The sequence below is a fragment of the Camelus ferus genome, chromosome 31, assembly GCF_009834535.1.
Source record: "Camelus ferus isolate YT-003-E chromosome 31, BCGSAC_Cfer_1.0, whole genome shotgun sequence".
Lineage (NCBI taxonomy): Eukaryota > Metazoa > Chordata > Mammalia > Artiodactyla > Camelidae > Camelus > Camelus ferus.
In genome coordinates this window covers 10,578,712-10,601,961 of record NC_045726.1, presented here as the reverse complement: position 1 = coordinate 10,601,961, position 23,250 = coordinate 10,578,712, and the positions used below count along the sequence as shown (strand labels likewise).

Sequence of the window (23,250 nt, the reverse complement as noted above, 5' to 3'; positions counted from 1 at the left end):
CCTGGTCACGCCCCAGGTGATTGCATCCAGTCACATAGCTTGAAATTCTAATTTTAACCATTGGTGCCCAAATTCGCAAACTTTATCTCCAACCACCTCCCACAACTCCATTCACACGTCCACCTGCCTGCTGTCCCCACAGGCCGCCTAACCTTCCGTGCACAGAATCAGCTCAGAATCCTCTCCTAAAACTCTGCTTCTCCTCTAGGCTTTCCAGCTCTGTTAACTGCAGCTCTGTTCTTTTAGTTATCGTACCTCAGGCTATCAACCTTGGAGTCATCCTTGAATTCTTCCTTCCTCTCCCACTCTTTATCCATCAGAAAATCCTGTCAGCTCTACCATCAGACCATGTTCGGATCCTGAGCAGTTCCTTCTCACCACCTCCACTGCCTCTACCCTGGTCCAGACCATCAGCATCTCTTACCTGGAAATAACACATTCACCTCATAACTGTGTCTGCCTGTATCCCACTGTGGTCCGTTCCACAGGCAACAGCCATGGTGAATTTTAAAATACAGGACAGTCAAAAGGATGTATTTAAGGTATAGCTCAGGTTGTATCACTGCTCTACTTTAAACTCTCTGATGTCTACGTTCTTCACTCAAAATAGAATTCAAAGTCCTTACCTTAGCCTGCAACAGGGCTCAGCGAGCAGTGCGGCCTACAGTCCAAATATGGCCCACTGCCCATTGTTGTCAATAAAGTTTTATTGAGACGTAACCATGCTCACTTGTGTATGTATTGTTGATGATACTTTTGAGCTGCATCAGTAGAGCTGAGTAGTTGCAACAGGGACCATCTGGCCCAGAAAGCCTAAAATATTTACTACTGGCCCTTTACAGAGAAAGTTTGCTGAGCCCTGGCCTGGCCCTTCCGACCTTTCCTCCCATTTCTTTCCTCTGTGTCACCCCACCTCAGCCCCACTGGCCTCTTCACAGTTGCCTGAACGTGCTGAGCACATGGGGCCTCGGAGATGCCCACCTCGGGGCCTCCGTGCAGTCTGGCCCCTTTTAAAGAGGGCTCTTCCCCCACGAGTCCACCCCTCTCCCCCTTACTTCCTTCAGGGATCCATTCAAATGCCCCCTTATCAGAGAGGACTTTGTTGGCCACTCTGTGTGAAACAGCAGCCCTCCCCTCACACACCCCCCAATCACTCTGCGGCTTACCTGCTTTGTTTGTCGACTTGGCGCTTATCAGAACCCGAGATAACGTCATGCTCGTTTGTTTCTCGTTCACCCCCAGTAGAAAACAAGCCCCATGAGAGAGGGATGCTTTGTTTCCCCAATTTGCTGAATTAATTAATGAGTAGTTACCTAACGATGGATGGATGGATGGGTGGATGGATGGATGGATTCCAGTTTATAAAGTCAGCAGAGACTGGCTAGAATTCCATATCTCAACTCCAGTTTCCAGCAAGGGAGAGAGAGTTTCGGACTGACCTGGTGTGGCCAGGGGGCAGTGTCTTGGGTCAGTGGCGTTAAATGCCCAAGAGGTGCTAGGAATAGAGCAAAAATAGACTGGTTCATGTAACCACCACTGCAGTCTTCCCAGGTGAGGCAGATGATCTGGGTCACCAGAGGGTTTTAAAAACACCAGTTGTCCAAGTCCCATCCCAAATTCACTGAATCAGAGGCTCAGGGGTACGGGGACCAGTCACTGCCCCAAAGGAGCCATCTCTGCCTGCAGGATGCCCGCTTGGCTCCCACTCCTTGTAGAAGGATTATCAGCAAACACGTGGGTCGGGGGGAGCCCCAGGGTATGAAGCCATGTTACGGAGTCTGAGAACTCAAAAGATACTCAGTCTTGAAGTGTCTGTGAAGAGTGACAGGAGAAGGCTGGATGGGGCAGAACTGAAGACGGTCTGTCGATGGGCATCGGGTGGTTGCAGGGGCCGCCAGAGTGATCCCATTTCCCTCATCCCAGCAAATGACAGATTGTATAGTAACTGCCTTTTGTCAGTCTCTAAAGGGAGATGACCTCTTGGAAAATGAGGCCAATGTCGTCTTCTCCATTGTCTCCCCAGTGCCTACATAGACACAAAGCAGGCACTCAGTAGATGTCTGTGAACTGAATGAGCAAATGGATGAGCTGACGCCTGCAGAACACAGCTGAGCCTAGCATCTCCTAGATCACTTGATATAAAGGCCAAATCGGAAGTGGACTGGAAGGAAGTTTGATAACTTCATAAATGATAAAGTGCAGGAGGATTAAAAGAATTTCAGCTGGTTTAAAATAGAATTTCCTGTATACCCTTGGGCAAGTCACCTGACCTCCCTAAGTCTCAGTGTCTTCATTTAAAAACAATCAAATTAAGTGATCTCTGCATTTACTTAAGGCTCTCAAATTCCAGTCTAAGTTTTATGAGCTTAGTAAACAGGTCAACTTTTGAGTATCTGTAGAGCTGTCGATTTTACTCTGGTGGTTGCATCAGCGAGGGCTGCTTTCACGTATGAGCTTCTAGGATCTAGACAGCAAAACAGCTGTTCAACTTAACTTTCATCAAGACCTGAGTGAATTTTGGCCATTCTTTCTCCCTCTGGCCCTGTGACCTTGACTGTTGAGTCAGCATTTTAATTTTAGAATCTTGTATTTTACAGGGAGTTTATTCATCTCTTAAAAGTGGAGCCTTACAAGTAGGGCATGAGGTCTGCACCGAGTAGGGCATGAGGTCTGCACCGAGTAGCGCATGAGCCAAGTTCACAGGCATAACCTGTGCCATCTGTCCAAGTTGGAAGCTGATCTCTGCTCTTGTCCTTTAGCTATGGATTTTTTATGCCTAATCTGCCAAACTAAGTCTAATATAATAGCTAAACTTAAACATTTATTTTTTAAACACTTTTTCATTGAGTTATAGTCATTTTACAATGTTGTGTCAAATTCCAGTGTAGAGCACAACTTTTCAGTTATACATGAACATACATATATTCATTGTCTCATTTTTTTTTTGCTGTGAGCTACCACAAGATCTTGTGTACATTTCCCTGTGCTGTACAGTATAATTTTGTTTATCTATTCTGCATATGCCTGTCAGTATCTACAAATTTTGAAATCCCAGTCTATCCCTTCCCAACAGCCCCACCCTTGGCAACCACAAGTTTATATTCTATGTCTATGAGTCTGTTTCTGTTTTGTATTTATGTTCTTTTTTTTTTTAGATTCCACATATGAACGATCTCATATGGTATTTTTCTTTCTCTTTCTGGCTTTTAAACACTTATTTTGGAAGAGATTTTTTTTTTACAAGTATAAAATGAATATATCAAAGAGACATGAAAGAAAAACTATAAATCCTTATCTCTCATGAAAGTAGATGCAAATATCCTCAACAAAATATTAGAAAATCAAATCCAACAGTATGTAGAATAACTACAGATTTATTCAGTAATAGTAATAGCATTTTATCTAGCACTGTCTTGGGCAAGGCACTATGCTCAGCTCTTGACTGATGTTTTATTTAATCCTCACAAGAACCGTATGAAATAGGAAAATTTTTATATTTTACGAATGAGGAAACCAAAGCAGAGAGGTTGTTTTGCCCAAAGTCACAAAGCAAATCAGAGACGAAACAATTTCTGACTCTTAAGGCCATGCTCTTACCCACTACAATATATGAAAAAGTTCAAACACAGGAAACCCAGGTGAATACAATCATGTACGCGTATATTCACACACACCCCCAACCCAAGACAACACTGTTAACATTATAATGCATTTCATTCTGGATTTGCTTATTTCTAGTTCTATAGCTGTCATGCTCTGTGCACGACTTTATACACTGCACCTCCCACTTATGGTAATAGAAGCAGCTTCCAAAAATGATGACAAGCTCTTCATACAATTTTACAAGCTAGTATATAAACCCTGTGTGGTCCTCCCATCACTTTCATGGCCCTTTTCAAACTGTTTGGATTGATTGCATATTGCGGCTTTTGCTGTTTTTAAAATTGCGACAGTGAGTTTCTTTGTATACAGGGTATTTCTGTATTTTGAATCATTTCTTCAGTTTATGCTTTGTCCTAGTCAGCTCAGGCTGCCATAACAAAATGCCACAGGCTGGGGGGCTTTTAAGCCCCCAACAGAAATTTATTTCTCTGAGTTCTGAAGGCTAGCAGTCCAAGATCAGGGTACCAGATCTTCTGATGACAGCCCTCTTCCTGGCTTGCAGGCAGCCACTTCCTGCTGTCCTCACATGGTGGAGAGAGAGCTCATTTCTCTTATCTCTACTTATAAGGGCACTAATCCCATCCGTGAGGGCTCCACTCTCATGACCTCATCACTTTTCAAAAGCTTCACTTCTAGATACTGTCACATTGAGCATTAGGGCTTCAGCATATGAATTTGAGGGGAACACCAACATTCAATCCATACCATGTTCCCAGGCAAAGAACTAAGTCAAAGATATGAACACATTTCAGGTTCTTGATACAACACACATATCCCTTTGGTGTCTGTCCTTGCACTAGGATGGGAGCTCCCCAGGGCTGTTCAAGTCATTTAAAAAGAAGGCTTCTGGTTGCCTTTTCAACCTGTTTTTGTGCTGTCTCAGAGTTTTACTTTCCTGTCCCCATGTGCAGCAGAAGGGCAGAGGAAGGAGCCTGCCACTGTGAGCTTTGCCCTGGGAACATGAAACCCTTTGTGGCATTCATGCTCCAGGCAGAAGGAAGTCATTTTTCTCTGCATTATTTCTTCCTGGCCAACTTCTCCATGGCCATGACCTGACGTCCTGAAAGGCTCATTCATCACACGCCAGCCGCCTGTTGCTGCTGGTGCTGGCTTCGGCTTGGAAGCAGTCTCAGATCCCTTTTCCAGAGATGGCTTTCCTCAACCACCTGTACGGAGCTGAAGGGCTGTTGGAAGTTACTGGCAACCACTGTTCCCCCTCTTCCCTTGGCCACTGCTTAGGCAATCACTCCATGGGACTGGCTCCAGTTCCCAGGGTACCAGCTCCCACCCAGGCAGGGCGAGTCAGAGGAACTTCTGGCCAGGGACCCTTAGACTCCATTCCAGGTTCTCAAATTTATGTCTAAATTGCAGACTTGCTGAGTTAATTAATCCAGCTCCCCAGGATTGCTTGACCCTTGAGCCATGTTCATCCCATCTCTTTTGTCCACCCATCATGATAGTAGCCATCAATTCTTGAGCATCTATTCTGTGCTAACCACGAGGCTAAGCTCTCTGCATGTCTATAACTCACATAAAGTTGGCCAGCTTGCTTTCCCCTTGAAGCCAGTCTCAGTAGTAATCACATTCCAAAAAAATAAAAAAATTAAAAATTAGTCTGACGTCTAAAACTAATTGAAAATCAATTTGAATCTTTACTGTCATCTCTTTGGGGAAAAATATCACTGAAAGATCACTTTCAAGATAAATAGCAAAAATTTCTTAACATTTTTATAACCATTTCTTAATATCCAATTGGGTTGGCTGCTGTCCAAAAATATCTTTACTTGAATTTTTGAAATTCCTGAAATCCAGCCCACAAAGGCTCTTATCTCTCTCCCCTCTCTTGCTCGTTGCAAAATCCATTCTTTTTCTTCCCTTGGTCACTCTTTACTGTCATGTCGTTCCTAAAAACCCAGCTACTAAATGAAATATGTTTAATAAGCTCAAGAAAAAAAAAAGAAGCTTAGGTGTTTCATTTAAAAAAAAAAAAAAAGGTGAACCTGAGAAAATCCTGAGACTACAGAGATTACTAAAAAAGCTATAAAATGTGACTGAGGTAACAGGAAAGACTATCAGATCAAAGAAACAGAAAAACAGATGAGAGACAGCCCCATACATATAGGCGCTGAATGCTGGATATCCTGGTGAAACCAATTTTAAGCCATACCTCACACTACATCCAAAAATCAATTTCAGATGGGGAAAAAGCTGACTCAGCATTAACAGAAGAGTGAGAAGATCGAGTAATAAATTTCTTGGGGATAGTTTGGGGTCTTCATGCTATTTGATAAAGCAAATAAATCAACGTCAGCCAAGCAGGAAGAAAAGCCTTAGAACTCCCACTGTTTGCCAGAAACTCGAAGCTGTGAGCCACAGGCTGTCGGAAGGTCTGCTGTATAGTAGTCCTCGTGTGGGTGGAAGGGAAGGTTTTCCTGGAGCAAAAAAGAATCCTGGGCGTAGCTCAATAATAATTGATAACATTAAGATGGATTTTTATTTTTTCTGTCTTCTTATGTATGGCAATTTCATGAGCAGGTAAACATCTCCTACTGTTGTTTTTAAAAGCGATTTATTCATAGAGAAAGAACTATGGACCCGTTAATGACAGGTGATGAGCCGTGGGCAGAGGGCTGATTTTGCTGCTCCCACCATTTGCGTGCGAAGCTGCATGAATGAGGGAGAAGACGCAGTAAATGGTGAGGGAGGAGGCGTGGCTGATGCAGACGCCTCCGTGGTGAGATCATGTCAAGCCTCAAAGCGTTTTCTTTTAAATGGATCCCCCATTCCACTCTGTCCACTTAAGCCACTTTCTTCCTCCCACCCTGTGAATAGAAGCTTCTTGAGATGAGGGCTCTGCGTGTGCACTGGGGCTCCTGTTACGCTTTGCAGCGAGCATATATCATAGATAGTTCATGATGGTTTGAATGAAAGAACCATTGAGTAGCTTCATATGACAAGGGCAGAGAACAGCAGAAAGGAGGCTGTGGCTCGGGGAGCTTGTCATCCCACTAGAACCACGTGTCAGAACTGGGCCCACACCTTGCGCTTCTGTGACTCCAAAGTTAGTGCGTGCTCTTTCTGTGTCACCTGTGGTTGTCAGCTTTGGTTCTCCCCAGGTACGCCTGGAGGGTGGGCACACTTTGCAGTGCAGTTCTGACCAGTGCAATTGTGGAGCTAGCACAGAAGTCGCAGGTTGAGGGCACAATCCTCCTCAAGGCACCCCTCCCAGACCCCAGTCACAAGCTCTGTGGTTCCCAGGCCACCCATACTTTTGACAAACTGGCTACAAATTTAGGGGTTTCTGTTACCCTCTCAGGTTCAATAATTTGCTAGAATAACTCACTGAACTCAGGAAAGTGCTGTATTGATGATTACAATTTTTTTATGAAGGATACAAATCAGAACCAGCCAAATAAAGAGACATTTGGTGTGAATTCTGGGAGGGCCCAAGCATGAAGTTTCAGTGTCCTTAGGACATGTCACCTTCCAGGTACTCTGAACCAGGAAGCTCACCCCAGCTTCTATGTCTAGAGTTTCTATTAGAGTTTAATGAAGTAGGTGCAATTGATGGATTGATTGGCTCATTGGCCAATCAATTTGACTCAGTCTCCATCCTTCCTCCTCTCCCTGGAGGCCAGACTGATGTCACAGGACTCAATGCTCCAAACCTTTAATCACATGTTTGGTGTTTCCAACAAGGCCAGGCCCCATCCTAAGAGGATTCCAGGGCCCACCCAGAGTCACCTCATTAACGTAAACCTCCACGTGGCCCGGAGGGACCCATCAGGCATAACAAAGACACTCTTATTGCTTAGGAATTTCCAAGGGTTCAGAGGCTCCCTTCTCAGAAGCAGGACAAAGACCATCCAAATTCTTTATTACACAACATCCTTCCATCAGTAACCAGCAGGGCAATGGGGGTGGTGGGTGGAGGAGCCATTTGGTAAAGCTCCCTCTCCCCAGGAACTTCAGCTTTGTTCCTGCAGGAAGAATGTCCCCTGCCCCCGCACGGGTAAAAGTCCGCCCAGTGCCACGCAGCCTCCCAAACTGTGCATTTCATGTTCCGAAAACTCCCCCCCCCCAATTCCTCCTTACCTGAAGCTGAAATCAACCTTCCTATGAAAATCTGTTGGATGAAGAGTCTCTTCATGAATTTCCACCCCGAGGATCTAGAGTTAACCTTACCTGACCAACCCTACAACAGAAACTGGTCGGTTTTTAGAAGGAGACCCGGAAGTAATTTTGTACAAGTTTACGCCCTGGAGAGTTTCACCAACTGCAGACCAAAGAGCTAGATTCAGTCTGGCCCCTTTCAGAGGCTCTGAATGGAAGAGAGGCTGCAAGGCCCTGCCTGGCCCAGCCAGAATTTCATTTGTCCATTTGATATGGTGCCTTCACTTCTCATGTGGCTGAGAATCTCCCTCCCCACAGTCTCTCTCTTTGCATTTTAAAATTATTTCAAATTTATATTTAAAAAATGGAAAGAACAGTAAAAAGAACTCCCATATCACCTTCACCCAGACTCCCCAGTTGTTCAAATATATTATTGGCGATATTTAGTAGCTCTGTCTCTTCATAAACACACACACACACACACACACACACACACACACAGACACACACACACACAGACACACACACACACACACACACACACACACACACAATAGGCCCATTGTCATTATTCTCTTTCTGAATTATTTAAAAACAAGCTGTAGCAACACTGCACCATCACTAAATATACTCCGGTGTTTATTTCCCCCACACAAGGGCACTCTCCTGCAGAACTATACTGCGACCATCTGAATCAGGAAGTCACCATTGCTGCAAACACCACTACCATCCAAACCATAGAGCCCATTTAAATTTCACCAGCTGTCCCAACAATGTCTGTTTTTCCTGTCTGGTCCAGGAACAGGAACACACAAGGCAGTTAGTTGCCGTATCTCTTTGTTCTCCTCTAATGTGGAAGAGTTTCTCCATCTGAAAGAGTTCAGGTCTTCTACTCTATCAGTCTCCAAGGTGTCAGGACTAGACCCAGCATGAGCTCTTGGCTGAGGTATCTCAGAAATGATGTTGTGCTCTTCTCAGTATCAAGGCAAGAGGCACGTTCTGTTTACCTTGTCCTAATGCTGGTGGTGTTAACCTTGACAACCTGGTCATTTGTGTCTGCCAGGTTTTCCTTTGGATTTGATTAGTGTCTGAGGGAGATACACTAAGACCACATCAATACCCTATGCATCATCAGACCTCCACCCTCTGGCTTTATTATCCACCAATGAATCATCCCTGAACCAACCAACATGGAGTTTGTTGCCAAGTGGTGATTTTCTCTCTCTTTCCTTTCTTCTACATTGACTAGTTAGCATTATCCTACAAAGAAGAGCATCCCCTTCTCCTCCATTTATTTATGTCTCTCTCTTAGATTCTATTTTGTTCCGTGGGTGGAATCCATTCCCCATAATTACATATCTTAATGCTTAGGTTCTCCCAGACTTGGTCCATACCAATCTGTTTAAGTTGGTACTATTTCCTTGCTATATATCCTCAACAGTCTCTAAAAACTTCCTTTGTTTTTCTAGCACAAAAAGATATTCCAGGCTCTTCTAGTACTTTCTTTGCCCTAGCCCTGGAATCAGCCATTTTCCAAGGAACCTTGAATCTGTTTAGTGGAGAAGGGTATTTGGAAAGTAAGACTGGATGCTTGATATGCAATTGACTATCAGGGTGTCTTTGGTCCTCTGTAAACAAAGCTCTATATCTTTCTCTTTCTCTTTCTCTCAAGCCATAAGTTCTGACCAATGCTTCCAATTTCAATCCCTCACCTAAGGATTCTCTCTAGCCTTCCCTTCCCTCCATATTTTAAGTACTTTCTCCAACAGTAAGAAACCCACGCCCCATCATCCTCAATCTATTTACTCCTTCACTCAGTCCCCTTGTATGTGACCAATCTTCTAACCCCCCCAGACAACTGCACCCCTGGCTCCACCTCCTTTGCTCTCTTCCTGCCTCTGCAGCCACTGCCAAGCCCTTACTACTTTGACCCCTGGCCATACCACACCTTCAAGGCAAGGAAAAAGAAAAGAAGATAAAAGGGTGGAAGAAGAGGAAACCAGTTTTGTTTTGTTTTTCCAATCTTTCTTTGTTTTTACAAAAGCACCAGAATCTACAAGAGATTTGCTGTGATAAAATAATGCTGAGGGTTTTTGAATATTTTCCTTGTGCCAGGTTCTGTCCTAAGGGGTTTTATCTAATTTAATCCTCCTAAGACCATTCAAAATAGATACTGTTATTCTCCACGTTATAGATGAGAAAATTGAATGCAGAGAACTTAAATATGTTGTAAAAGAACAATTAGCTATGCAGTGCACGGAGCGCTATAGGAGTCTGACATGCCGGGTTATGCTCATGGCTATTCCTGTGTTGCTGGCTTGCTGTGACTTGAAGGGAGCTCTCTGCTCCCTAACCTGCTCCCATTTGCAGATTAGCAGAGAATGCAGATTTGTTTATTAAAATAACACATAGATTCTTTAAAGGGTGGAATAGTTTGGCTGGACTAATCTTCCCACAGATAACAATGCTAAAATCTGGACAAAATTAAAAAATCAAATTCTCCTGAAGGCTCTGGAGAGACCACAGCAAAGGAGAAGCTAGGGGAAAATCTGCTCTTGACAGCTGAACTGCTAAGAATTAGATTTGCAAATCTGTAGCTCTTGCCTAATGGCGCTTTCCAATCTGGTTCGGGCTGGAAGGGCAGAAAGCAGCAGCCTACTGGTTTGAGGTATCAGAGCATAGAACTTGGGGCTGCCAGAGAAGCCAGAAGATTGAGGAAAGTCCTGAAAAAGAGGGAGCCACAGAGAAGGTGAACACCAAAATAGAAAATTTAATTTTTTTTAATGTTAATTTACAGAAATATCAAAATGTATAAACTATTTAGGAACAAATTTAACAGAAGGTTTGTAAAATCTATACACTGAAAATTACAAATTACTGCTGACAAACATTAAAGAAGAGCAAACTAAGTGGAGAGATATACCATGTTTGAGGGTTGGAAGACTCAATGCTACTAAGATGCTAATTCTCCCTTGCTAAGCAATATATATTTAACACTATCTCCATCATAATTCTGCAGACATTTTAAATAGAAAGTGACAAACTGATTCAGAAATGGAAATGGAAATGCAGAGACCCAGAATAGCACAATAATCTTGGGGAGGAAATGGTGGAAGGCTTACACTATTTGACTTCATCTAGATCTCCACTAAAGCTACAGTGATGCAGATAGTGTGGTTTTGGCATAGTAAAGACAATGATCAGTAGAACAGAAGTGAGAGTCCAGAAATAGACCTAAACTTATATGGCCAGTTGATTTTGACAGAGATAGCAAAACAATTCAATTGGGAAGTGAAAGTCAACAACCAGTGCTGAACAACCATAGATTGTCATAAGAAAAAAATGCATTTTGATCCCTACCTCACACCAGACACAGAAGTTAATTCAAGATTAATCACAGAGCTAAAGGTAAAAGTTGAAAGCTTATAAAAGAAAACAGGAGACTATTTTGATCGATTGGAGGCAGGCAAAGATTTCTTAGACAGGATGCAAAAATCACTAACCATAAAAGAAAATTTTGATAAATGAAACTTTATCAAAAGACACTGTTAAGGAAATAAATAATAGGCACAGTATAGACCTAGAGGAAATATTCATAAAACAGATTACTTTTATCTAGAATGTATAAGGATCCCCTACAACTCAATAAAAAAAAAAAAAACACAAAAGTGAGCAAAGGATTTGAAAAACTACTTTACAAAAAAAGATATATTAATGGCCAATAAACAGGAAGAAGTACTTAATATTGTTAGTCATCAGGGAAATGCAAATTAAAAGCACAATGAGATAATATGCCTACCCACTAAAATGACTAATATTAAAAAGACTTATAATACCAAATGTTGGTGAGGATGTGTTGTAATGGACATCTCATATATCACAGTGGAAATATAAAATGGGATAATCTTGGCAGTTTCTTACAAAGTTAACCATTCATCTACCTTTGACCCAGTCATTCCTCTCCTAGGTATTTGTCCAAAGGAAATGGCAACATACATACACAAGAAGACTTGTATATTACTGTTCATGGTAATTTTATTTACCATAGCCCCAGATGAGAACTAGTCCAAGCATTAGGGGAATGAATAATATATACTAAGTGATTCCATTTATTTGAAGTTCTACAACAGGCAAAACTAAGTAAAGGTGGGAGGGAAATACTGTAGCCTAGAATTGGAGATGGGAATGTGCCATGAAGCTTGACTGAAAAGGGATATGAGGGACCTTTCTGGGGATCTGGAAATATCTTAATTGGTATGTGGGTTGCACAGGTGTATTTATGTGTCAAATTGTATAGCTAAAACTTGTGTGTTTGAATTAATACAAATTTCACTATGAAACAAAAACTGTGAAAATTGTTAATAGTTGAGTGATGATTGAGGAGTAGATCGTGTTATGGAAGAAGCAAGCATGGCAGAATGTTGGCAATTGTTGAAACTGGGTACATGGGGGTTTATAATATTATTCTACTGACTTCTGCTTTCTTCATATATATTTTAGATTTTCAATAATCACAGGGGTGCCAGTCCTGGGGAAATTCAACATTAGTTATATAAGTTTCAACTTGGACAGGGAAGACTCGATAAGTTCAAAAACACTAGAGTCTGGGACTCCAGATGGGGAGTCTAGGTGGGACTGACATGGGAGCTCTGGATAATACAACGAGATGACCTAGTGAACAGAGAATTACAGAGGGTCAATGGCAAGAGAAATGGGTGGAAATACAAAATTGTCAACTTCACAGCCTTGAACTCTCCCTCTTCTTTGTGTCCCTCTCACTGTAGGTACCATTGTTCACAGCCTTCTTCCTCATCCCAGGACCAAAGTTCTAATTCCTGTGCTGACTTGTTAGAACTGTTAACATTTGCATTCTGTGCCTCAGTTTCCCCATCTATATCACAGAGCAATAACTGACTGCTCCAATAAGCATTTGCTTTCCTAAGAGGGATGGGATTTTTCAAGCTTAGGGTCTTCTACCTTCTCAATTCCATGGAATTGAAGAGGGCTGGCAGGAGGCAGAGCTGGACAAAGACATGTGGGTGCCTAGGCAGAAGAATAACTGGGTGTTCCTTCAAAACAGTACTATTTTAATATTAGTTAAGCATTTTTTTAGTGAAAATAAGAAGCTGATTTTCTTCTTAAAAAATGGTGAACCTCTTTTTTTCAATTGATTACGTTTGATTTACTAAATTAGACAATGCCTCCTTCATGGGAGGCATGTTACAAACCTAAATAATCTAGGGCCACTCTTCCTCCTGATCAGAGAGCAGCCCGGTCTAGTAGAATTCCTCAGAGTCTAGTGGCCCAGGATTCAAAATCCTAGCTTAATTCCATGAGCTGTGTGACCTCCATCAGCTTCCTCATCAGCCAAATGGGGATGTTAACACCTGCTCTCCTGTGTAGTGCAGATCCAATGAAATAATATATGCAAAGTGCCCAGGAGTGCCTACTCCAGACCCTCAGTAATGCTGGCTGACTTGGAAACCATTCAGAGAATGCTTCTTTCATGGTGGTTGCTCAGTAGTTATTAATCAGTTTGATTGGAATGAAACGCAGAAGCACAGAATCCATGCTTTTTGCCTCAGTGCATTTTTCTCCTCTCTCCTCCCAGTTCCTCCATCTCTGTCTCATTTTGCCAACCTGTCCATTCATCATATAGAGCCTGCTGTGTACCATGCCTTGCACTAATTCCTAGATAAGCAGAGATGAAGAGGACATTAAGATGGAATCCCACCCTAGAGAATCACACTTCTGGGGGCTGCGTGAGGACTGTGGGAGCCTAGAAGGGGGCCGCCCCTGAGTCCTGCCCCTCTCTCCTCCCCTATAGGAGGTCATTGCTTCCATCCTGCTGAGCGGACGGATTGGGCCCAACATCCAGCTGGCTGAGTGCTATGGGCTGAGGCTGAAGCACATGAAGTCGGACGAGATCCACTGGCTGCACCCGCAGATGACAGTGGGTGAGGTGCAGGACAAGTACGAGTGTCTACACGTGGAAGCCGAGTGGAGGTAGGAGAGGAGGCCTGGGCTCTCAAATGGGAGGGGAGATAAGTGAGGTATGGGGAGGCCCTGGGAGGTCCTTCCTTGGAGCACTTCCCGACTTCTGAGAATATTTTGGAAAATCTGAGTGGCATTTTAGGTTGGTGCTTCTGCAGGATCCAATGCACGTATTTGCCAAGCACATGTGGGCTCACAGTGCATCCCCATCCCAAGACAGGTATCTAGGCATATCCCTAGACAGGATGCTGTTGGTGCTAGAGAGAAGGAGGAACAGAAGTGCAGAGAGGAGAGAGAGCCAGACCAAGGGCTGGTCTGTGAACCTGAGGAGAACAGCTGCTGTAAGGGAGAAGAGATGGAGAGTCAGGATTGACCACCGCATGCTGGCCAACTATCCCTTTGTCCTCTGTGGTCCTTCACCCAACCACGGAGGAAGGAAAGAAGGAGCAAGTCCTGAATGGGTGGCCAGGAGCTCCATGGGCAGCCTTTTGTATAACCAGCTTCCCTGTATCGACCAGAGAGTCTAAATTTCCTGTCCCAGGTATGACCTTCAAATCCGCTACCTGCCAGAGGACTTCATGGAGAGCCTGAAGGAAGACAGGACCACGCTGCTTTATTTTTACCAACAGGTAAAAGTATTTTATCTTCTGGTCTCCTGGGTCATATGACCATCCTCTCCTGGGGAGATGGAAAGACAAATCTTAGATTTTGGAAGTCCCATTCCGAGAAACATCTCTTGGGAACATTGCTTGGTCCTTGGTCAGCTGCCCAAACATGCTTCCCTCACAGCTAAGGGCTGGCTAACCCCACCGCATATGCACAGCTCCTCCTGGACTTTCCTAGTGGCTCTTTGCTGCCCAGGAGTGCCGGCTTTACAGCAGGCAGGGCAGGTCCAAAGGGGAGGCGGTAGTCTCAGCGCACAGGCTTGGCCGTCTGACACGCCTGGTGTCTAGCCCAGCTCTGCTACGCCCTCACCTGGTATCCCTAGGGATTTAATTTACCTGCATGAGGCTGTTTCCTCTTCTATAAAATGGGGACAATAATAAGAATATCTACTCTATAGGGCTGGTGCGAGGACCAAGCGATAGCATTAGCGGTGCTGATAAACCAGTTCTCTGATTTGTAGCACCTGCCAATGTCCGTGGTGTTAATTCTCCCACCCTGCCCTATTTCAAACCACCAATACATCAACTGACACACAAAATTTTGGAAAACTTAATAACCAGCTTCCATGAGCTGTTTGGAGCTGCTCACCGCACCACTGGCTATAACGCATGTGAGGTGCTCCACGCATGACCTGGCGGGGAGTGAGCGCTGCATACACGGGAGCTGCCATCAGTATTTTCTGTCTGGCCTGAGCCTCCCCTTGTATTTCCCCTCTGTTTTACTGGAGACCAAGCTGAGCCTTTTCTTGTACAGTGGTTGGCATCTGTCACTGCTCACCAGCAAGGCGTTGGGTAGATTACTGACTCCTCCTCAAATCCCCAGTTTCCTTATTTCCAAAATGAGGAGCTGGGGAGGGGAATCTGAACGTCCCGCCTCGTGGAGCCGTGAAGGTGCTTCAGAGACCCAAAGGCCCCAGCCCCCGGGGGCGCGATCCCCACCCTCACTGCCCAGGGGTCCAGAGGGAGGCAGAGGCAGAGCAGAGAGCGAGCCCCCCCCCCCCCGCCGCTCCTGCTGTTCATCTCTGGCTATGCATTTGTGCATGGTGGGGCGAGAAACAGCTCAGGGCAGCAGGATGGTGTTCAAAGCACACACGCACCATCTCCTGGGGCCTCTGCTCATCTCAGGGGAATGGGGAAGGAGGGCAGGAGTCTCAACCTTGGCCTTTCTCCCTGCCAGCTCCGGAATGACTACATGCAGCGCTATGCCAGCAAGGTCAGCGAGGGCATGGCCCTGCAGCTGGGCTGTCTGGAGCTCAGGTATGTGTCCTCGAGGCCTCTCCAGGGAGGGTGCCTGCACCTCCCCTCCTGTCCTGGGCTCTTGGCCAGCTTGGACTTTCCTCCAGAGTGGGAAGAAAGAGAGGGTATATGAAAGCTGGAAGGGGACAAGTTGGGGCTGACAGAGGGTAAGTCCCTGAGGTGCTCACTGTCTGGTCCTTGGGAGAGAAGTGCCAGCTCCCTCTCTGGTCAGGTGTCCCCTGTCTTCCTTTGGTTGCCACTGCTCTTGCCTCCAGGCTGCCAGCATCTTCCATCTCTCTGCCATTCCAGCTGATCCAGTACTGCTTCTTTGAGCAGTAGGCTTGTTTCTGGGAGATATTTGAATGTTGGGATTTCCATCTGTGCTGTTCACTGCTGTATCCCCAGCTCCAGTGGGTGCTAATAGATATGTACAAAGGTAGTAAATCATCCAGGGATGCTTGTAAACTTACCGTGTTTGGGAAGTCACAAGTGTGTCTACAGTTGATCCTAATACAAGGCAGAATGAAGTATGTACTAAACAGATGTGCACTCGGGAGTCAGCAATCCTGCCTGAGGGCATCAGGAAGAGGGCATGTGAACTAGCCCAGGAAGCAGAATAAAGATGCCAGGGGGTGAGGAGGGGTCGGGGAGGGTATAGCTCAATGGTAGAGCGCGTGCTTAGCATGCATGAGGTCCTGGGAGTTCCTTGCGGCTGGATGGGGGGCTGTCTACGAAGTTTAATTAATTACACTTGCCCTCTGTGCCTTCCAAGACCACCTCAGCTCCTACAACCAGCATCACATCTTCTCCTCTGAAATTAGCCAACTCAGGAAAGCCCACCTTTATCTTTCTGTTTGTGGATCTCATGTCCAGGACCCCAGTGTCACTCTGAGACTCCGATCTTTGGAGTCACTGTCAAAATGTCATCACCTAGTAAAACAGTGCCGTAGAGAAGACCCATTAGCATTCTATTTCATGTTCTTTCCTCGAATCATCCCCAAACTATTATCGGTCATCATAATAATGACTCATTATTTAGCACTGGGCACTGGGCTGCACACACTGGAGGACACGGAGAGTCATCTGACGTGGCTTCACTTACAGTCTTGTAAGAAAGCAGACAATCTCTGCTGTCTTACCAGGATCATTCCAAAACCCATGCTTATTTTATGACAGGGATGTATTGCTTCACACCTCCCTAGTCTGAGGAACAAGAGTCAGATAAATGTTCTTATTCTTTTTTTTAAACATCTTTTATTGATTTATAATCATTTTACAATGTTGTGTCAAATTTCAGTGTAGAGCACAATTTTTCAGTTATACATGAACATATATATAATTAATTGTCACATTTTTTTCTCTTTGAGCTACCATAAGATCTTGTATATATTTCCCTGTGCTGTACAGTATAATCTTGTTTATCTGTTCTACATTTTGAAATCCCAGTCTATCCCTTCCCACCACCCCTTCCCACCCTCCTTGGCAACCACAAGTTTGTATTCTATGTCTATGCATCTATTTCTGTTTTGTGTTTATGCTTTGTTTGTTTGTTTTTAGATTCCACATATGAGCGATCTCACATGGTATTTTTCTTTCTCTTTCTGGCTTACTTCACTTAGAATGACATTCTCCAGGAACAGCCATGTTGCTGCAAATGGCATTATGTTGTCAGTTTTTATGGCTGAATAGTATTCCATTGTATAATTATACCACTTCTTCTTTATCCAGTCATCTGTTGATGGACATTTAGGCTGTTTCCATGTCTTGGCTATTGTAAATAGTGCTGCTATGAACATTGGGGTGCAGGTGTCATTTTGAAGTAAGGTTCCTTCTGGGTATATGCCCAGGAGCGGGATTCCTGGGTCACATGGTAAGTCTTTTCCTAGTCTTTTGAGGAATCTCCATACTGTTTTCCACAGTGGCTGCACCAAACTGCATTCCCACCAGCAGTGTAGGAGGGTTCCCTTTTCTCCACAGCCTCTCCAGTGTTTGTCATTTGTGGATTTTTGAATGATGGCCATTCTGATTGGTGTGAGGTGATACCTCATTGTAGTTTTGATTTGCATTTCTCTGATGATTAGTGATACTGAGCATTTTTTTATGTGCCTATTGATCATTTGTATTTCTTCCTTGGAGAATTGCTTGTTTAGGTCTTCTGCCCATTTTTGGATTGGGTTGCTTTTTTTTTCTTAAGTCATATGAGCTGCTTCTATATTCTGGAGATCAAGCCTTTGTCAGTTTCATTTGCAAAAATTTTCTCCCATTCTGTAGGTTGTCTTTTTGTTTTACTTATGGTTTCCTTTGCTGTGCAGAAGCTTATAAGTTTCATTAAGTCCCATTTGTTTATTCTTGCTTTTATTTCTATTACTTGGGTAGACTGTTCTAGGAGAACATTTTTGAGATGTATGTCAGATAATGTTCTGCCTATATTTTCTAATAGGAGGTTTATTGTGTCTTGTCTTATGTTTAAGTCTTTGATCCATTTTGAGTTTATTTTTGTGTATGGTGTAAGGGAGTGTTCTAGCTTCATTGATTTACATGCTGCTGTCCAGTTTTCCCAACACCATTTGCTGAAGAGACTGTCTTTATTCCATTGCATATTCTTGCCTCCTTTGTCAAAGGTTAGTTGACCAAAATGTTCTTATTCTTAAGGGTTGACCTTGGAGGTACAACTTCTGTGATATTAGGGAAAGGATGTGGAAGAACCTATTTGGTCAGCTTCATAGAAGATTTTCAAGCCTATCATTTTTAAAGTTGAATACAAAGCTATTCATTCTCATGGATTGTTTTAAAGTTGACTTATGACTATTTCTCACCAAGAGAGATAGATACATTTCCGAAAATCAGGCATAATGCAGAATTTTCCAAGACTGTGATTTTTTTTTTTTCTGAAAAGCTTCCAGCAGTCTACCCATAGATCATGGGCTAGAGTCTCTCATCCTATTCACATCATTAATTGTGTCACCTGCCTACAGATATACAGTATCTGTATATCTTAAAAAATAAGTGTGCTATATGCACAAGATACACGATTACCAAGATGAGTCCTCAATGCACTCAACTCATATCAAGGAGCAACTGGGCATAGTGATGAAGAGCAAAGGATCTGAAGCTGGGCTGCCTGAATTTGCAATCTGGATCTTCCACTGACTGGGCAGGTCACTTGATCTCTCTGTGCCTCACTTCTTTCATCTGTAAAATGGGAATGATGATAATGGTAACAACCTTATAGGATTGTTGTTGAGAAGTAAATGAGTTAATGTGTTTAAAGTACTTCGGGGGAGTGGGTCTAGCTCAGTGGTACAGCGCATGCGTAAGGCCCTGGGTTCAGTTCCCTCTGTGCTTATGGTATCGGTAGCATAAAATATGCCCAGATATGCATAAGGACACATGGTTTAAGGGAAGCACTGAATCACTCTAATGTACCATCAAGAGTGGTACAATGTCTGCAACAGTTGAAGAAATTACTAGACACAGATCCAAACAGGGAAGGGAGGATAACACAAAGGGGGACATTGGCTCTTTGGTCTCTACCTAAATGATTGTTATAAACACATAGTACACAAAAATCTCCATCAAGAAATACATTTTAAGGGAAAATAAGACTTAGAGAATATGCATAAAAATTAATAGATGTTACTCCTGGTGGTAGGATTATGGATTATTTTTATTTTGTTCTCTTGTTCCATACATTCAAAAGTTTTCATGTGTGCTACATTTAATAATTAGTTTACATACACACATATAATATTTCAGAGATAGCAAATGAGGGGAAAGGAAATCACAAAGGGAACCCAGAGCCTGAAGGTGGAGGTAGATATTCCTTAACTGATAGCTCAAGTGTTGGCTGCTTTGGGTCATTTAGTTTCAGAGACCCTGATAGAACCACAATCTTCCCCTTCTGCCCAACAACTGGGTAGTTCCAGAGCTGGACCTCCCAGAGCAAGCTGGAGTCTTTTCTAGGGAGGAAATTTGTGGGTTTTCTTTTTCTTCATGGCTTTCTAAATATTGAATTTTTTAACTCTCCTCTTTCTCCTTCCCAGTGGTTCCCACATCTGGCAGGGGAGGGGGCTTCTAGGCCAATGTGTGGGCATCAGGTGACCCAACTCTGACAGGCCTCATTCCCCAGCCATCAGCCTCTCCATGGCTTCTCTTTCTCCAGGAGGTTCTTCAAGGACATGCCCCACAACGCACTTGACAAAAAGTCCAACTTCGAGCTCCTGGAGTAAGTCCTGGGACTGGCCCCAGCCTCTACTCCCTTTTTTCCTTCCTGCCCTGCTCTTCCTGCTCACCCCCTACACCCGTCATCCCCAGACCAGAGCCAGGCAGAACCAATCTCCCTGGTCCTCAAGCCCTCTCACTGTTCCCAGATTGGCCAGAAGTCCTGGGTTGGGGAATGAAGTGGAATTTAATGCTGCTTTTCTCCACTTCTTTCAGGAAGGAAGTGGGGCTGGACCTGTTTTTCCCAAAGCAGATGCAGGAGAACCTAAAGGTGAGGAAACCAGCAGGTGAGGGGCCCAGGGAGACCCTCTTTGTGTCCTCCCAGGAGCAGAGCTCAAGGGATGAGGCTGGGGATACTCAGGGGAGCCAGGGTGTTTGTGCTGCCTTGGGCCATCTGGTCATAGGACCACTCCATCCATCCAATGGGCCCTTTCTGTGGCTGGGAATCTGGAAACCAGCATCTGGTTCCACACCGGAGCCTAGTTAGCTTTGTGGCCTGAGCCCTGGGGATACCACCTCCCCTGCATCCTTCGCAGGGCTCTGGTGAGCTCCCTTGAGACAACAGGTATGTGTTTTAGGCAAGAGAGCCCTGCTCCCTCATGGCAGAGGCCTGGGGATGGTCCTCAGGCAGCGGGCAGGCTGGCATGACATCTTAGGGAAGGAATCAGAGCTCATAGGAGCAGCACCCGCTCACTGCTGACCGTGTCCCCCCAGCCCAAGCAGTTCCGAAAGATGATCCAGCAGACGTTCCAGCAGTACGCCTCGCTCCGGGAGGAGGAGTGCGTCATGAAGTTCTTCAACACCCTCGCTGGCTTTGCCAACATCGACCAGGAGACCTATCGCTGTGAACTCATTGTAATGACATGCCCTCTTTATTCTCTCCTGGACCCGAAAGGGGGCCATGAGGCCAATTCAGGGCTGGGGGGGCCTGGTCAAGAACAGGATTTGCTTGCTTGTAGGTTCTGTAGCCCTGATGCATCTGAAAATGCAACTAATGTTAAGCCACTTGCCTGAGAAAAGGAACTGACATCTTGGCTCCAAATCTGGGGGATGGGCAGAGCTGGCAGGGTGTTGGGAGCGGGTCATCTGCATGGCAGCGGGTTAGGATGGAAGGAGCTGGAGGGCCCAGGAGACAGTGGCCTGTGTCTAGCTTAGTGAGCTGTTTTCAAACTTCTGAAATATGGGTGGGTAGAGCTGGGGCAACAGCCCTGTCTCTCCTTTTAATCCAGCAAGGATGGAACATTACTGTGGACCTGGTCATCGGCCCTAAAGGCATCCGCCAGCTGACAAGTCAAGATGCCAAGGTACAGAGACAGGGGTGGAGGTGGGGCCAGGCCGCACCCAGCCCTGGACAGAGCGGTCTTTCCCTTCCTGCCGCCCCTACCCTCTCCTGATCCAACAGTTCTTCCTGCCCTTTGCTGAGATCAAAGAGGCGCTCGGTATGGGTTGCTGCAGAGAGAGTGTTTGGGATAACAGGAGTGGGGCAGACGGTACTTTACATCCCTGGGACTATCCCCTGCACAGAGGAGGGGGCCGGGGGCGCTCAGGAGGAGGAGAGAAGGACGTGACTACTGCTCTTCTGGCTCAGATGAAAGGGTTACTCTTTCAATGGCAAAATGGGGTGATCATGTCCCTGGGAGACCTGGGTCCAGTCCTGGCCCTACCACCAACTTGGCATATGACCTTGGGCAAGTCCTGGCTCTCTCTAGACTTATTTTTTCTTCTACCAGAGGCTTGGGCAAGATGATCCTTCTAATCTTTTATTCACCCCCACCCTCCCGCTGTTTTTAATGGAAGTACTAGGAATTGAACCCACGACCTCATGCGTACCAAGCATGTGCTCTACCACTCAGATACACTCACCTCCTTGATCCTTCTCATCTTAATCTTCTTTGATTCTCTCTTCATCCCCTGAGACACTCCCAGTCCCCAGTTCTTCCTTGTGCCCCACTTCCAGTCCCGTACTGATCAACCTGCACAGCCTGATCCCAGGAGTGGGATGGTCTGAAGGGCCCCTCTCCATTCCCACAGCCCACCTGCCTGGCCGAGTTCAAGCAGATCAAGTCCATCAGGTGCCTCCCGCTGGAGGAGGGTCAGGCGGTGCTGCAGCTGGGCATCGAAGGTGCCCCCCAGGTGAGCATCGGTGGGCCCCTGAAAGCTCTCAGGCAACAGGGTACAGCTGCGAGTTGTGAGTTCCTGCTCAGGCCAGCCTGGCCAGGGCTTCCTTGGCTTCTGAGATCTTGTTAAGAAAATAGCACCTAATTCTTAGACAAGGTAGCAGATGATAAGTTAAGGAAAATATGTCACGAGATTAAGTTAGCTTTTTAAAACGTCAGGGAAAAAGTTGGAGGCGTTTTTGAGGAGAGAGGTGACCAGAAATCAAGGTACTGATCAGAGGTCTAACTTTGAGCAAGTGAACAATGACTCAGAATCAAGACCTCAGGGACCTGGGGCTTTTTGTGGGTGGAAGAGTCAGAGAGACCTCAAGCTGCAAACAGATTGTCTCTCTCCTTTCATTTGTCTGCCCCTAACCCCAGCTCCCTCTCTCTTCCCTTTTCGGTTTCTGCTCTTGCGTGCTGAGCACCTACAAGGCATGTGTCAGACCTGAAAACTGGTCCTCCTAGAGTGCAGGGTGGTCAGTTGAGAGGGGCGATGAGAGCGCCCCCTGGTGGCGATGAGGAAGGCAAGCCGAGCTCCAGGAGAAGGGCTGATGGCGCCCCGCAGGGGGTGGGTGCCAGTCCTGTGGGGTAGACTCTAGCCAAGGCTCTGGGGTCTCACCCTTGGCTGGTCTCTTCCCTGCAGTCCTTGTCCATCAAAACCTCCTCTCTGGCAGAGGCCGAGAACATGGCTGACCTCGTAGACGGTTACTGCCGGCTGCAGGGAGCGCACAAAGGCTCTCTCATCATTCGTCCAAAGGAAGGTGCGTTTCTGCTCGAAGGTAACCTGGCCCGGAGGGCAGACAGTGGCCCAGCAGAGCCAATCCCCGCCCCCTAGCAGAAGCTAAGCCACGTGACCGATGTGTGAGCTTTGCCAGTAGGGGGCAGGGGAGGGGCGCACCCAGCCCTGCTGGCCCCTTCCTGTGGTCTCACCCTGGGTCCTCAACCACCGGCCCTGGCCTTGCTGGCCCAGGAGGGCATGGGCGCCGGCTTCTGGACGAGGAGCATTTGTAGCCCCGCGCAGATCAAAGCTATTGCTCGAACGTGGCTGGTCCCTCCTGTGTGTGTGTATGTGTGTGTGTGTGTGTGTGTGTGTGTGTTTGGAGATGGAATCAGAAAGCAGGGGGAGGAGGCTGGAACATGTGGATAGTGGCAGGAGCAAGCTGAGAGTTTCTAGAGGATTCCAATTCAAGCCAAAGGCC

General features: G+C 45.5%; 1 protein-coding gene across 9 annotated transcripts in view; it reads left to right on the top strand.

Annotated features, from left to right (window-relative positions):
* The window catches only part of PTK2B (protein tyrosine kinase 2 beta), a 127,791-nt gene that overhangs the window by 80,433 nt on the left and 24,108 nt on the right, over positions 1–23,250 (top strand). For all 9 annotated transcript variants that reach the window (XR_004316418.1, XR_004316419.1, XM_032470970.1 and 6 more), the window contains 9 exons: positions 13,604–13,782; positions 14,312–14,399; positions 15,613–15,692; positions 19,834–19,896; positions 20,109–20,163; positions 20,607–20,747; positions 21,122–21,196; positions 21,924–22,025; positions 22,695–22,812. Coding sequence is in view for 7 of the 9 variants with exons in the window: in XM_032470970.1 (XP_032326861.1) it covers positions 13,604–13,782; positions 14,312–14,399; positions 15,613–15,692; positions 19,834–19,896; positions 20,109–20,163; positions 20,607–20,747; positions 21,122–21,196; positions 21,924–22,025; positions 22,695–22,812 (901 nt within the window). In the remaining 2 variants the exon portion in view is untranslated. The remainder of the gene's footprint in view (positions 1–13,603; positions 13,783–14,311; positions 14,400–15,612; positions 15,693–19,833; positions 19,897–20,108; positions 20,164–20,606; positions 20,748–21,121; positions 21,197–21,923; positions 22,026–22,694; positions 22,813–23,250) is intronic.